The sequence below is a fragment of the Leptosomus discolor genome, chromosome Z, assembly GCF_034619465.1.
Source record: "Leptosomus discolor isolate bLepDis1 chromosome Z, bLepDis1.hap2, whole genome shotgun sequence".
NCBI lineage: Eukaryota > Metazoa > Chordata > Aves > Leptosomiformes > Leptosomidae > Leptosomus > Leptosomus discolor.
This window is the reverse complement of record NC_141419.1, coordinates 23,210,068-23,227,065: the sequence shown is the minus strand read 5'-3', so window position 1 is coordinate 23,227,065 and position 16,998 is coordinate 23,210,068. Positions and strand designations below refer to the sequence as shown.

Genomic DNA, 16,998 nt, shown 5'->3' with positions numbered 1-16,998 from the left:
GATAATGTCTAAATAAAAACGACCTTGAAGTGTTACTAAACCTGACTGTCAGAATCCAAGCTTGCAAAAATTCCCTTCATTGGTGGTTTTTAACTAGCAAGCATGACAAACTCACCCACAAATTCCTGCAATCTGAAGGTAGCCTAAGAGGTTTCTGGCACATGTAGTTGCATTAGATTTCCCTCCTGGAACATAGGGCAAAATGTTTTGCCCTTTTTTTTTTTTACGCAAAGCTGCACTTAAGTCCTGACCCTGGAGCGCTGGAAAAAAGACCATGGCAGAAAACTCTCTCTGTGACACCTTAATAACTGAGAAAAGTTAACAAAAACACTATGTTTTTTTAAATCAGCAAATGTATCTAACACTTGCTAGTTCCAGTGTGGCATGAAATCCCAAACTGGGTCACCAGGCTGAACATTAATAGAAGTTCAGCCTTCAGATCAGGATTCTGTTTCTTACCACTGTCTCTTGAAATATATTCTTCGTATTTCAGTGTACCTCATAGAATTTATCTTTAACCTGCTGGGTAGGAATGTTGAAGTGTGGTCCACGTGGCAAAGGCAAGCATGGACAGCTTTCACAAAACATGTAAACTCCACAATAAACCTCTCTGTGAAGCACCTTTGGAGAGGATCCAAAACTGCAGTGCCAAGGAGAACTCCCTTATTTTTTCAAAGAAGATGGGCATTACATGGATGTACAACAACTCATCAAACTGAGTAGCTCTGCTTTTAGGATGATGTTAAATGAATGACTTTGCTGCCGCAGGTTCTGAGACAGCAACTGCTAAGTAAATCTTGGTCCTGTTCGCTGATATTCCCGGGTCAGCCACTGACTGGCCTGATGACCTTGCAGAAGTCACTTACCTCTGTGCCTCTGTAGTTTCCGTAGAGCTGTCACAGACTTGAATTAATCACTTGGAGATGTACCAATGAAGAGTGCTGCACAACGACTCAAGTGCTGGGATTATTCTAACAAAGCACTTTCCTTCATTTTCTGTTACTACGACACATAACTGATACTATTTCGGGGAGTTTGTCATGGTTTGCAGACACTTTTGGGTTTGGAAAGAAGCCAAAAATTCTGGTTAGAAGCAGAAAAAAACCGCACATTAAAGTGTAAGAAGGAAAAAGAGACAATTTAGGAAAGTGAAAGATGAAATAATTATGGTTATACCAAAAGACAGTTAAAAACAAAGAACAGCAGCATAAGAGTCCAGAGGGAACGATTTTGTTATACTTAAAATACTTCTCTAGTTTTATTCCAATAGTAGCATTTTAAACTTAGCACAATCATTTTCTGAAGAGTCCCTAGAAAGGAGAGTATTCCCTGAAGCTGTAATTTGTCTCACATGAAAAACACGTACTAGACAAAAGCACAGTACAGTATCTTTAACCAAGAGCCAGCAAGCAGCCTGAAATTTAACCTTGTCATTCTATTGCAATTCTCCCTGCCACTATGTGAATATACTTCTTCCCACATTCTTATGAAACCACAGTGTAAAATGACAGCGATGCTCTTGTAGCCACAAGGTTTAGCTGGGCTCATAAACCGAAATTGTAGGTTTCTGAAGGGAACTTTTGTTTATTCCATTTCAAAGGTATGATTAGTCAAGTCTCCGTATCAAGAAAACAGATGGTATTTCTTAAGGTTATGTTTTGTTAGTAATGGTTATTTTTAACTTGTATCATTAAGTTTTTCACAGAACACCCCTGGGATAGATCTATATTGAAACCTGACTTCACAGTGGAAGATCTAACATAAGGATGTGTTTTCCTAAAGCACGTATTCCATGTGCAACTCTGGGCATATTAGAAAATGGTCTTCCTTTCTCCTGCCAAATGCGAAGAACAGAATAATCTTTGCCAATTTCATACACCCAGCACTGATGCACCCCTTGCAGTCTCACTCACCAACTCCAACCAAGACTGTGTAAAATGTTTCAAGAGAAGTACACCCCATGCTCAGTTACAGGACACTACCAGAAATTAGACGTAAAAATAACAGAAAACTAGACTTGCTTTGGGAATGCTCCTGCACACAGAGGCCAAATGGCAAAGAGCAGCCCAATCTAGCCTCATAAAAAAGCTTCCAGAGTAGACTGGCTGTCCACAGGTCATCTACTGGGAAACATCCACAGCATGCCAACACATGCCCAGGCGCTGCCATGGGACTGTATGACAACTTACCACCACAGATGACCATGTCCCAGCATCCAGAAATATTTCTGGACATGCTTCTATTTATTTGTGTACTGCACACAGCTTAAGGGCACCCTTTTCAGTCACCAGCAATTAAAACAGTCACCTGGTGAGAGTGTGTAGATATCTCTGACTGCTGACAGCTATCGGGCACTCAAGTCCCACTGCCAAGAAACACGGCAGACATCTCAGATGCCAGACTTGACTCATATATATCACTTCTGAAATCAGGACATTGGCTCCATGCTCCTTCAGAGTGAGTTTCACACGTTTGTTTGCAAGGGCAGCAGAAAACACGGGAGTCACAGGCACAGACAGCACGGGAAGGCGGCGATTAGTTGCCCTGAGTAGACTATGCCGCGTCCCGCAGCACACCGTTCCACATCCCACCACACAGCCCCGCACCCCTCGACACTGGACACCCTCGCACGGCACGCAGAGCCACACTCCCACACCACACCAAGCCACCGCGCCTCACCACCCCACGCACTACGGCGCCGCACGCCCCGCCGCGCCTCCCCTCACTTGGCCAGAGCTCGCCGCGGCGCGCCCCGCGCCTCGCCTCGTCTCACGACCACACGCACCTCGCCCCTCACACGCACCTCGCGGCCACACGCACCTCGCCCCTCACCTCACGGCCACACGCACCTCACGGCACGCCTCGCCGCATGCCTCACCTCACACCTCACGGCACACCTCACCTCACCGCCACACGCCCACGGCACCCTTCACCACGGACCTCACCGCACACCCCACCTCACCGCCCGGCCGCGCGCCCCTGCCCGCCGCGCACCGCAGCGCGGCGCCAGCCCCCGCCGTCCCGCCCTCCCGGCGGCCGCGCCGCGGGCTCACCGCCGCCTGCTGGAAGGCGCCCTTGGTGTAGGTGCCGCCGCCGCGGTAGGCGATGGCCGGGATCTCGCGTCCCAGCAGGGCGCACTTGTGCTGCTGCGGCCGCCGCCGCGAGATGTAGTCCACGCGTGGCACCACGTTGCTGCGAGAGGAGAAGGTGACGATGGCGACGCGCGTGGCCGCCGGCACCACGGGGAAGTCGGAGAGCAGCTTCTTGACGAAGCGCAGCTCGCTGAGGAAGTTGGCCGGCCCCACGCTCGACGACTCGTCCACCAGGAAGACGAGCTCCAGCCGCCCGCTGCGCGCCCGCAGCCGCCGCACCTGGCGCTTGAAGGCGCGGCCCAGCTTCTCCACTTTGCTCTCCGTCGTGTCGGGCAGCGGCGGCGCCGCCAGGGCGGGCGAGGCGAAGGTGGGGGCGCGGGAGAGGGCGCCCGGCGGGCCGCCCGCCCGGCCCTGCGGCGCCGACGGGGACAGCGACAACGACAGCGACAGCCCCCCCCAGCAGCAGAGAGCCACCAGGGGCCACATCGCGGGGCGGCGGGCGCGGGGAGACGCCGGCAGCTGCGGGAGGAGAGCGGCTGGTCGCCCCCTGACGCCCCACCTCCTCTCGCCTCGGAGGGGCGGCCGGCCTGCCTGCCTCCCTCCCTGCCTGCCTGCCTGCCTCCCCGCCGGCCCCCGCAGGTATCCGCGCCCTTTAATCCCCCCGCGGGCCTCCCCCGCGGCTGAGGCGCTGCCCCTCGCACGCCCCCCTCTCGGCTGCCCTCCCCCTCACCCCCTCGGCCCTTCGCCTTTCGGTAACGAGCCACCCCCCCACACACAGACACCCCGCTCCCCCCTCCCGCCGCCGCCCCGTCCCGCCCCGGTGGGTCCCACACGGCCGACGGCGGCCAGCCGTGTAGCCGGGGGCCGGCGGCCACTGGAAACTCGCCGAGCCGAAGCGGCGTGTTGCCGCGCTCCGGAGAGGGGGGGAAAGGCGGAAAACCCCCCAAAAAGCGAGAAGCGCCTTTCCCGTTCCCCCGCCGCGGGAGCTGAGGCTGCTGCTCCCAGGCACGGAGCGAGGACTTGCACTGACACGTGCTGAATTAACTGTGGTTAATTTAGCCCTTTGTTTTGCGGGGAGGATGCGCTTGCGGCTGCGAGGTTTGACGGGAGTATGCTCTGGTGCTGCTCCTGACTCTGTCACAGTCTCCCTTTCTTGCTCAAGGGGATGCTTCACCTGCCTGTGGACTCATTTTTCCAACTTTGGAGATGTAGCAATACCTTACTGATGTGCGCCTCACTGCTGATGGCGCGGCGTCTCGATATATGGGGTGAGTGTTCACAAGGGTGTGTGTGTGGAAGGCAGGGACAGCACCTGAATATACATCTACATGTGTATGTAAATATAGATGCGCATGGATGTACTGACAGCGACAATAACCTTCCATGCATGTTGTGAAAGATTCCTGGTAGCCAAGTGTGATCCATTGCTTGAAAGGGTTCCCATGTAGTCTTGCTATCTGAATCCGGGAGAGAGAAACTCACCCAAAGAGACCTCCTGCTCAAATTCAGAACCCACTCCCCCTTCAACCAACCTCTGTACGGATTTAATTCTCTAGACCATTTTGAGGCAATACCTTGGGTTCATTTTAGCCACTAGTTTGGTGTTAAACAGTTCTCTAGCTAATCCATTTCCAGGAGTAACTCAGTCTCAGGAAAATTTCCTTGGGATGGGTTAGCAATGTAAACCTGTTTGTAACTCTTTGCCTTTCATTGGTATTTTTCCTTACTTTATTCATTTTCTAGTCCTCCTCTCTGCTTAAGTTTGCTTTTGTTGACATTTCAACAGTGCTATGGAATACACAGGTACGTTGGTGTATTTGCAAGTCAAACCCCACATTTACATTTAATTGAATTATTTACTCTTTCTTCACTGGGGTGTCAGCTGATGGAAAATTGATCCAATACTGTCCCTTTGACTTTCCAGCAATACTCAAATTCCACTGCAAATGTCAAGAGACTAAGTGACAGAAGATATTTTTTAATTAGGGAAATGATGCATTTGATATATGATTCCAACATGTTTTTACGTTTATGTAGTAGTCTAAGCGCTTCACAAAAATCTGTTTCTTGGGTATACTTTTGCCACTTAGTAATTGAAAAGAAGATAGCGGTCAGACACTCCTACAGAGGCATGTGTGAAGAGTAGTTTTGGTACCAAAGGATGAGCAGCTGATGAGCTGGGTCAGTTAAACTGTTTCTGCTCATGTGGCAGTGAAATAAAAGCTGCAACATCAGGTTTGGGCTGCTCTGCTGTTATTTTGTAGTAACAGGCAACCTTTTTGTCTTGAAAGGGGTAGCTGAAAGTTGCTACAACCACCGAAATCCTCTGTTGGCACTATTGGTCTTTGGAGGATTGAAGAAATGGCCACAATTGTATTCACTGCTGTCTGAGTCACACCACTAGTACAAGTTACACTGCTCTTCATCTATCTTGTACTGGGCTGGAGATCGTGTCAGTCTTTGCACAGACCAGAATGAAAGAACAGAAAGGTATATTCAAGAAGAGGAGGTGGAAATGGAGGAAATGCCTCATTTCTGCAAGATGCTCCCAACTGAAGTGGATCATTGCAGCTACAACGTACTGCTGTCACTCCTGTGTGTTCGGGTCATAACAAGTAATTTTCTCTAGGACGGTTTAGTTTGTTGGAAAGCTAACTAACTGTCAATTCTCTTGTTTTCCCCGTGTTTTTATAACAACAGATTTAGGTTTGTAAGTGCTACACGTTTTATGACTCAGACGCAAAGGAAAGGAGGATGAATTGGAAATACTTTTAGCAAGGAAGAACAATTTATGTCAATGGCCAGTTTTCATATGTACCCCCTGTATTTCCAGCGTGGGAGACTGCAATCAGGTATGACTAACTGTGAGAACACAGCGGTTAATTTCAGTCTTAGTGATCTCATCAGAATTGCAAATGCAAGAAAATAACAAGGCAATTATGAATTAGTCCTTGATACATGCATAGTTGGTGAAAATATGTATTCTCCTAGGTCATGCAGGCCCTACAGTCATGCTGCACAGAAACTCTCACTGTTTGAACGGAAGGCTGTATTTCTATGTGTAATGGTAGCAGAGTGAAGTCATCAATTCAAGATGTAAATATATTTGTCACACAGGGAGTTCATAATAGAAAAGGAGTAAATAGGTGAACAGCTAAGCTCTGACTGGATGCAAGACTGAGACCTAGCATGATACTGATGTGGAGCAAAATCAAGGAAAATTGAAGTGATGAAGGGAAATTTCCTTTCAATCCATGGATAATTAGCATGAAAAATATTTCAAGAAGAATTGGTGACCTGTAGGTAGTGAGTAACTCTCATCATATATTCTCCCTTGTGTATAACACAGGTAACTTACTTTAAAATCACTGACATTCAACCTAGTTGTGCAGAGAGAAGATGCTAAATAAAGCATTACATGATACTACGAGAAAAGTTAGCATCAGCATCTCTAATAAATGTGACCTAACGGTGTGAGGGAAAGAGTGAGGGCATCCAAAGTATTCCAGTGTGTTCCTGATGTGATTTGAGAAAACTGTAGAATAATTTCTGGAATAAACTGAAACATACAAGCTTGGATTCAGCCTGTGAAATCCTCAGGAAGGTATTTAATTGATGGTGTCATGCTTGCAAGAGAAAAAGTCATCTTGCAGATGGGGGAGGAGGTTGTGTGTGTGTGTGTGTAAGCAGCAAGCATTCCGTTCACTATATGTTCACTAAGCTTTTCTGAAAGCACCATTTCCAGGGGAAATCTCTGTGGTAGCGAAATTGCCTTCTCCAAGCCTGCCTGCCAGCTCTTTACAAATCCTTTCCATGTTGATGCGCTTAAGCCCTCTGCTTTTGATGGTCTTTTCCCTGTTGTATTCATGCATATTATTTGTGCTTTGGTTCATACTGATCTGTAGCAGATGGGGAAGTGGAGAGCAGAAGGAGTTTTTCCCACTTTAAGCATCCCTGAAGGTCGAAATATCTGCCCTGGGCTACACTACTTGAACAGAAAATGCAGGTTTCATGTGGCTTCTGATGGCAATGTGCACAAGAAGGTGGTGCTGGACTGTGAATCTATTCCATGACAAACAGCAGGTAATAAAAAAACACTAGATCTTGTGAATAAACTGCCTTTGTCATGTGACAGAAGGGGGCTGACTGGTCCTGAAACGGAGAGCTTAAAAGCAACACTTAGACTGCTTTTACAATCACGTTCCTGTATCTCTTTAATTGTCTTACTAAAATCCACAGACTTCATGAATTCCAGTAATTCTTTACTGTCTCCCCACAAGATCATATGGTCATTTAACACCACCATGCTTACTAAACAAAAGGGAAATCTTTACCTCCACTTAAAAGCACTTCTGCAAAAAAACAGTCTAAGGGTTGTTGTCCTTTAGCCAAATAGCTTTTTGAATTACTCAATGAAACGTGGCCAAGCATCTTTCCAAATATGGTGAGGAAAAGCATTATATTTCCTCCCCTTCATGTTCCCCCAAATACAGCTGGACAGAACACATCCTTGTACTCAACCCACACAGTGTTTGTGCCTGCAGAGACAACACCACAGTATCACATACCCTGCAATTTTTTGGAGTAATGCAGGTCATTTTTGTTTTTACAGTAAAGATGTTCTGTTAGTGACTTTGTGCAACAGTGGAAACACAGCTGCAACTGAAATGTTAAGTCTTCTGCAGGAATCTTGTGGCATTCTAAATTATATCTAGAGATAAAATGACAGCTAAAGAAGAGAAATCAGAAGCTGATATTACTCAAGCTTGTTCTAAGCCTCTCTTTGTGCTCAAGCACACAGTGGCCATCTGGGGAAACCTCACACAATACAGAGGTAGCAGAGCCAGACCTCTTTTTTTCTGTTTCAGCCATTGGCAGGGTACAGGATTGCTCTGTGCTGTCCACTTCCCTTTGGAGATGTCAGGCAGTATTTCAACTGGGGGTGTTTAAGACTCTGTATGAGGAGCAAAGCTTGCAGGAATAGTATTTATAGAGCAGGAGGAGAAATACTTCTCAGAAAATGACCTCTGAAATCTGCCGCCAAGGAGCCATTAATACAGCATTGGGGGAGAAGTGTCAGCCCCTGGTAGGTGACATCCAAAGTCTTCATGGTTTAAACGAAAGCAGCAGGGCTATTCTAGGAGAGGGGGAGGAAGAGGAAGAAGGGACTTTGGGAAGTTGCTTCTTCCTCTTTCCTCCTATACCTTTTGGGATGAAGGGCAGAGAGAACAGGACCAGCTCCTGAGTCCTGGAACACGAGTTCTCTCCTCACCCCTGAGAACCTTCACCTCCCAATGCTGCCAATGCCTTACCTGTCTACAGCTCTAGCTATGTTTTTCATTCACAGCCTTGCCTTCAAACCATGACAAAGACCAGGCATGACTGCGGTCTTGCTGCAAAGCAGTGTCTGCCCTTGAGACCTTCCTACTGCAGGGTGTGTTGCTGGAACACGCTGTCTCAGCTGTTTCTGACTATTAAATATTTTTTTTGTGGCAGTTGTAAAAGGAGCATGGAGGAGAGATCAGGTTGTATTTTACATTACGTACTGAGGTACCAAAGCTAGGCAATCAAGATCTTAGTCATAAAAACTGAGTGGTTTGGGACATTTTAGGCCTCAGCCCTTGACTTAAACAGAGCATGAAGAAACATGCATGGAGGAAATGAAGACTTTCCTGTAAAAGTAAGAGTACTCTCAGAAAGGAGAAAAATAAGATCTTAATCTCTTGAATTATCACTTGTTTTATCATTAAAAAGCTGGGATAGATACTTTGTGATCCTTTTGAATAGCAATAATTCACTAGCTTTAATTATTTTAAGATCGATTTTTCAGGGCTAGAAACTTGAAGTTCAGACTTCCCACAGAAATTGTTTAAACACACAGAAACTGAGGCAGTCAGTTTTGATTTATACATGCAAATCCCATTGACACCTCTGGGATTTCTGACACAGACTGAAGAGAGTACATGGCCCTTAAATGAGGGCGAAATGTCTGTCCACATGACTTCGGAAAAAGATTATTACGTAGGAGGAGAAGAGTCAGTCTGCCAAAAGTTTCTCCTTTCAGGCAGAGGTCTGGGTGTTTTAGTCTTCAGCAGAGCAAACAAGCATTTGAATGATCCAAGCTATGGGTTATTAGTTCAAGCTATAAAAAAGAAAAACAAGATTCATATTGCTCCGCAATATTCAGACAATGACAAAGTTTAGTCATAGGAATTTCATCTTCACTTGTGGACAAGCCCAGTGCACACTAAGAATATCATATGGCTAGCTTCCAAGATAAAAAAAAAGGTAGGCAAAATCAAAACATCTGCTGGTCTCCGTCTGCACAGCAGATGTTGAATATACTTTTAAGTTAAGCTCATGAGAATTCATGAAACTCACTTTGTCCGTAAGCACAAAGTCAGTCTGTCATTTGCCTTCTTGCTAAAGTGAGTGTATTTTGCCATATTCTATGCCCTAGAGTGTGTGCTGTCCGATTTTTGTAAAGATCTAGGCAGACACTGAATGTCAGAAAACATGGAAGACTTCTTTGATTGTAAAAGGCAGGTTCAAATATGTGGAAACTGCAGACTGAAAGCTCTGATGTGGCAGGACAAGATACAGGTAAGGTCTGTAGGGTGCAGTCTGTTTAGGGTGTTCTTTGCTCCTGAGTAGGCTGACACAAGAAAATTTGGTTTGGTAGACAGGGTATTCCAGGTTGCTTGTTCAAAACCTGCTATGTATTGTAGCCTTGAAACACAAAAGCACTGGCAGTCTTTGACTCTGCTTGCTTACAGTGCACAGGTACCACTCGTTGTGAGTATCTACTTCACAGGGTGTTCAGCACTGACCCAGCAAAGTAGGATGGTGCTCTGGAAGAATGAGAGTAAATTTCTAGACTCTCTTCCCTATATCAAAAAGCCCACAGAGAACCTAAGGCCTGGTCTTGAAAAGCATGTTTAGAAATGCTTTTCTGAAGGAGGACTTTAGTTCTGTCATTTCCAGAGGTACTAAAGTCTAAGGAGTCAAGGAGAGAAGGTTTGGGGCATGTGGAGCAGTTCTTCCCTATTGCAACTGAAACTCACAAGCATGAGCAGTGTGACCTATCGCTGTGGATAAGAAAGGACTCTAGTCTCCAGGGATATAGCTTCCTCTTCAAAATTCACATAACTGTTAGTATCACCTATGAATAGAAAATATTTTAGATACACATTTAGGACACTGCGATGAAAATACTGGTGTCAGACAAGAAATTATCTTCAGCCTGGAAAAGAGATAATGGAAAAGAGATGAGATAGGCAAAATAATATGATAGATAGTAAATCATGAGGAAAAACAAAGGTGATGAATAGGGAGTGACTCCTATTGTTCCCAATGCAAAGATTATATGGCATTAAGTGAAAATGGCAGGGACCTTTTTCAAAAGGGAATGCTTCACACAACAGTGTGTACCTAAGCAATTGAACTCCAAGCCATATAATAATGCAGCACATACTGTAAGTTTGTGTGCAGAAAAACTGATGGAATAAAAATCCATCCAATGCTTTAACGCAGTATGAAGGTATCTTTTCTGTCTCTGAACACTTGGAGTTGCATATCCCAGATTTTAAGAGAGCATTGGCTACACTTACCTAGCTTTAAACTGTTCCCTAAAATGTGGGAGTTAAAAGGTGATTCAAACATAGACAGGTCCTTAGTGTAGTCTGGTATGGCTCATATTATATTCATATAACCTCACTCTTCCTCTGTATGAGAGTTTATATGCACGTTACTCAAAATATTATTTTGAAATTAAGCCAACCCAGGGCTGAAGACATGAGAAATATAAATGCTTTCAGAATTATTGTGATACACATCTAGGACAAAGAGCTTTTAAAAACACAGTGCTGAGAGAAGGAAAATATACAAGGCTGGAGAGAGAACATGCTCTCTTTTTCTCCTGCAGAAAGAAGTATGAGTTCTGTAGTAACTTCAAGGACAGCAGGAATAATTAACATTGAACTCAGTATGTTAAAATAGGAGCAGGAAAAAACTGAAATGAGAGCTAGAGAGGTAGGAAGGTCTAATTACCTCTTCCTTCACACATTAATGAGGACGGCATTGGAACATCCTAGCCAGCAGCCATGTCACAATATTGGGACAGCTGGAAGGGTGTCAGCCTCCATCTTCTCCTTTTCCAGACATCTGCTGCATCTTTCTTGTCCTAACAGCAGGTATATTCAGCACCTCAAGAGCTTACAAACCCTTGTTTGAAGTCACGCACACAACCCTGCTGTGTCTGCTTTGTCAGCCTATCAGAAGTTAAGGCAAACAGAAGGGAGGACGTGCTGTGTTTTGGGTTTGGCTCCTTCGCCCACTTGAAATCACACTAAAGGTATATATGTTTGCAGCAGTTGAACCAAAAAAGTGTTTGGAGTAAACTTAGTACTTCTTTTAGCAGTCTGACCCGTTTGTTTGATGTGACTGTTTCTGGTTGAAGTGACATTCAGGTCACATCCTCTTGTTGTTAACAGTCCAAAGTGTCCTCTTTCCTGTCCAATTAACAAAAGCTGGATAATACTAAGATTTCAGCAAAACAGAAATAAACATCAAGGAACTCAAACTGAGACCTGAATGTTCTGGGCCTAATCCTTCAATGCATATTCAGGCATAATTCCCGTTTGTTACTGATGGAAATTTTGCCAGAGTAAGGGCTAAGAAAGACCCCAGAATTTGGACTAACTCTGGAAATCAGTGGCCACCTGCATGAAGACACATCAGCATCACGGTGAACTGTCTGCTTTGTGTACTCCCCTGTTTCATTCTCTGGATTCTGTACAGTAACCATGCCTGGCTCTGTATCTTGCTATTTACCACGGTCTTGTATTTTGTCTACTTGTCACAAAGATTTGCTTGCGCATGTGTCAGCAGATCAGTATTGCATGACCACAAGGGAAGAGGGAGTTAGATGAACATAGTTTAGCTGATGTGTGCTCTCACTTCTATTGCTTTTGATGTTTGCCATTAGATGAAATTTCTCAAGAACCGAAGCAAGATCCTCAACTGAAATAAAAGAAGAAACTGACCATTTTTTACTTGGTTTTCATTTTTTTAATACTCTGTTAATAAACACCTGTTTTTAAAGATTTTATTATGTACTCCTTTTTCATGAACTCTTGTATAACTTGGAAATGAACTTGTAAGATTTTATTACTTTTACAGTTTAATAAAAACATAAGTAGAAAATGTCTTCTAAAAGGTTGCACAGTGACTTACATATTGTCTGTATTCCCAGTCTTCAGGGAAGTATGTTAGTGAATATTGTGATTAGTAAACAACCTGTCTACCTCTGTTTCTCATAATTTCCATTAAAGGATATTCAGGTCTTTCCTTTTCTTCATGATGCAAACTTTTCCTAATCCAAGAACTAGACTTCATCCTTTGTCATTACAGGGAATGACGCAAGGATAATTATGACCAGAAAACCAAACAATGAATTTAATTACTACCTCTTTACAGAGTGTATGACAGAAGATAAGTTGTGCAGGTTTTGTCAATGGACAGCTTGCATTAAAACTCAGATACTACTTGAAAAAATTGCTGTATACTTCAGTGCTGTCACTACTCATAGGCAAATCTTGGGGAAAAGATACAGAACAAATTGGGTGGGTATATCTTACTGTATTTTGTACAAAGCCTATTTTTGTCATAACCAGGAATAAATGATTTTTTTTCCCCACTGAAATTACTAGAGGTGTGCAAGAATGAAGTCATGTTGGAGAGTCATGTCTAGTCAACTCAGCGCTAGTACTCTTCCATTTTATAAAGCTGTCTGTTATGTGTACCTATGGTGATCTCTTCTTGTTCTGGCATGCTTAACTGGAACTTTGTTTTAAAAAAATTATGATTTCATTTTGGCCTTCAGACACTGAAGTTTATGCAACTTCAACCACTGATTTACTTTGCATTAGACACCAGATTTTCAGATAGATTTGGTCTAAGGATCTCAGTTCTCTTACTGAGATGTAGCCTTTGTCATCGGTGAAGACAAGGGCCTTCTCTGCACCAAGTGCTGTGGGGAAGGAAGGAGAGGCTTAGGGAGGGAAGAGCTTTGTCTGAGGGTAGCTAGCAGAGAAAACTTCATTCTGCTTCAGCCGTCTCATTCTCAGACATTCCAGGTTACAGAGCTATTATCAGGACCATGTGCTAAATACCACTGCATGACCAAGCTCGGCTTCAATTAGAATCTACTGCTGTTTGCAACTTTGCAGTCTTCATCATCAGGGATCTTACAGCACCAGTCTGTAGAAGTTATAATAGCCTGGTGGAACTTGGTGAAAGTCTCATGGCTCATGGACTTCTAAAAGAATCAATCAACTTCATGTTGGCTTAGATCAAGCATTTGAAAATCATAGGAGTGAAGATTTAAGAACATGTTTTTACCAGTACTGCAGGATGGAATCACTTAGGCCAGTGTGGAGAGGTTGTTTATATCCAACAGTATATAAATAGCCCTTACAAATGTCTACTTACATGTTGGTAGGGAAATGCCAGGGCTTGTTATTAGCCATTAGGTAGGAACTGAAGTTCCTGGATCATGCACTGTGCGTAAAGAGGTACTTTGGCTCTCTTCTGTTATTTTATTTCCTCCTCATTGGTGGTTTCAGTTCTCTTTCCAAACTTACTGTTTACATTTTTCCTCCTCATCATTTGTATATGCACACAAAACATATGCTCTTGATTTTGCCCCTTCTTTTAAACATGTCAGTGCAATACCCTGATATCAGTATTCAATAATCAGATTGCATTCTGGTCTTTCAAAGGGCTCCTTCAGGTCTCCAGATGTCAGATGGCACCTGCACAGGCTTCTACTCAGAGTAGATCCAGACTATTCTCATATATACACCAAGCAAGTGGGGACAATTTCTGTTCATATCTTTAAGACATCCTTATTCACAGAAGGAGCCAACAAAATGGCAGAATTCCATGTTAGGTACAATCCTTAAAATATTTTCCTGGACAACAGCATCCTGGCTTGCATCAGAAATAGTGCGGCCAGCAGAGGTAGGGACAGAATCGTCCCCCTGTACTTGGTACTGGTGAGGCTGCACCTTGAATACTGTGTGCAGTTTTGGGCCCCTCACTACAAGAAGGACATTGAGGTGCTGGAAAGAGTGCAGAGAAGGGCAACAAAGCTGGTGAAGGGTCTGGAGAGCAGGTCTTACGAGGAGCGGCTGAGGGAACTGGGGTTGTTTAGCCTGGAGGAGAGGAGGCTGAGGGGAGACCTTATTGCTCTCTACAATTATCTGAAAGGAGGCTGTAGTGAGGTGGGTGTCAGTCTCTTCTCCCAAGTAACGATAGAACAAGAGGAAATGGCCTCAAGTTGTGCCAGAGGAGGTTTAGATTGGACATTAGGAAAAATTTCTTTCCTGAAAGATTGGTCAAACATTGGACCAGTCTGCCCAGGGAAGTGGTGAAGTCATCATCCCTGGAGGTGTTAAAAAAACGTGTAGATGTGGCACTTTGGGATGTGGTTTAGTGGGCATGGTGGTATTAGGTCAATGGTTGGACTTGATGATCTCAGAGCTCTATTCCAACCTAATGGTTCTATGATCAACAGAAGTGTCATAAGAGAATGCAATTGGTTTGAAACCTCTCTTTGTGAGTGACAGCAATGGCTTATTTCACCCCAACTTAAACTGTCTTCTACACTCAAAGCTTCTTATTTATAAACTTACAAAATTTTTCCACAAGAAACACATTTTTTTTTCTCCATCAGTACAAGAATTGCTCCCCTTTTTGTTGCTATGTTGTTTTGTTTGTGTATGGGCAAGTGCTAGCCCATGGGTCACTTGTTTCATACAAGGCGTTCACAAGTTTTATCACATCACAACATTTCAAAAAGAAAGAGTGAGATTTTTAGAAACAGTGTTTTATTACTTAATAAAAGTAATGGGGACACATGCAGTCTTCAGTGTTGTTATTTTCAACAATGGACAGCCTCCTAGCAGTGACTGTCCCTGCCTTTCCAAATTAATGCAGTATATGTAAACTCTTTAACGATAATTGACAGAGTTGGTACCCATAGCAGCTAGCCATTTATGTAAACTAATCACCTTGAAGCACACCAGCTTCACTAGGACCCAAACCTAAAATGATGCTTTTTGCTGAGGGTAAGATCATTTTTTTCCTCAGCTTCTCTGTGCTAGAGTCATGCTAGCAGAAGTTCACTTTCGCTTTCTTTCCCTCTCTTGTCATTGTTGATGAGAATTTTAACTTCCAAGGTTACATGGTGTTTTGGATCAAAATATTCAGAACAAATCCCACTTACTTAAAATTAGAGGAAGAAACAACATATTTCCAGACCTTTTACCACAGTCCCTGAAAAAAAACCCTTGTCTTTCCCTGGAGATTTCTTCTCTTTAGGTGATAAGCCCTTCAATAACTATAAAAAGTCAAAGTATTTTGTTTCCTCTAAGAATTTTCTAGTTTTCATGACCAGGAACTTTTGCAGGTTGTTGTGTTCTACTTGCAGAAATAAACTGATTAGCAGTGTACCGTTGTTGTATTTAAATAAACATAAGAAAAAGGAACACAGTATATCACAAATCTACATTTTTTATTAAGTCTTGGGGAAGTTTTAATGTTAAAAAACGAAATGCTGTTTAAAAAAAATCCCTGAATTTGTCAAACACTGAAAAAAAGGCTGTATAGGCAAGAAAGAAGAGGAAGCCTAATGCTGCATGAACTCTAAAAGTGAGTTCTACTATTGTGATATCCTTAAAAAAAATACTTAGTTATCTTACTGCATGTTTCTTAAACTCCTATAGTTTTATGAACACCAAAATTATCAATTTCTCTTCTTTCCTTTGTTCTGTCCGATGCAATTGAGTTTACAGCTGCAGGAGTTGCCAGAATGCCTACAGAAAGTCATGAAGAAATTAATGTGCATGCACACATTCAATGCTCCAGTGCAGGTATGTAACCCTGGTCTGGAAAGACATGGATGATAAAAAGCTCAAAATCAAAGCCAAGTTCAGTGGCAGCTCAAATTCACACTGAAGTCATTAAATAGTTGGATTTAGAAAAAGAGTGGAAAGTTTCAACTCCCAAAGTAACATTTTCAGAACTGAAAGGGAGGTAATAATGGAAATTGCATTTTGTCCTTAATGAAAGGGTAAAGGAATAAAAAAATGTTCCTTTTGACAAAGTAGTAGCGTGAGGTTTACAACTTGCTAATTTCTTGTACTAAATTTTACTAATTTATTACCAGCTGCATATGTTATAGACCAGCAACCAAGAACCTTTTAGAATAACAAATGTGGCTAGGACCTAGTTGAACATTAGAGTTTTTTCCCCCTCCATTAAACAGAAAGAAGAAAGTGTCTTTTCTTCTTTGTTTCATCCCTTCCTATTCGTTATTTACTGCTGCTTCTTTCTTCTGCAAGCACATTAAAAGACTTACAGTAAGCAAACATCTTTCTGGAGTTTTAAAACTTAGGGGAAAAAATCCCCACAGAGAACAGCTCAGAAAGGTCCAGTGTAGAAGAAGGCTGATGAACTCTTGGGAAGCTGTGAGGGGTAAGGGAAACAGTTGCCCTTAGGTGTGGAGGCTAGTTTTCTTACTCCAGAAGATAGGGGAGAAGGGAGGGTGCATTTCCAGTTTTAAAGGCTAGGGCCAACCATCCTTTTTGGTGTTGAATATTCCATTATGTGTGGATATGATTACTACTCATGAACTATCCCATAGAAAGCAGTGGGCTGAGGGTACTTTCTCTAAAGTAAATACTGGAAAGGAAGAACATGAACTGAAGTGTCTGTTACAAAAATAAATACTGGAGCATTTAATCCTCTTCCTGTGTCTTTGGCACAGCTGCCTGTTTCAAGCCATCTCCCCAGTGCACAGCTGGAGTGAAGTGGACTGTCCGCTGCTATACCTATGAGAAAA

General features: G+C 43.6%; 1 protein-coding gene across 1 annotated transcript in view; it reads right to left on the bottom strand.

The window, feature by feature from the left end:
- SVEP1 (sushi, von Willebrand factor type A, EGF and pentraxin domain containing 1) overlaps positions 1 to 3,578 on the bottom strand; it is a 132,593-nt gene extending 129,015 nt beyond the window's left edge. Inside the window, exon 1 of the mRNA XM_086480302.1 lies at positions 3,054 to 3,578. Coding sequence (XP_086336428.1) covers positions 3,054 to 3,578 — 525 coding nt within the window. The remainder of the gene's footprint in view (positions 1 to 3,053) is intronic.
- Between the last annotated feature and the right edge of the window lie 13,420 nt (positions 3,579 to 16,998).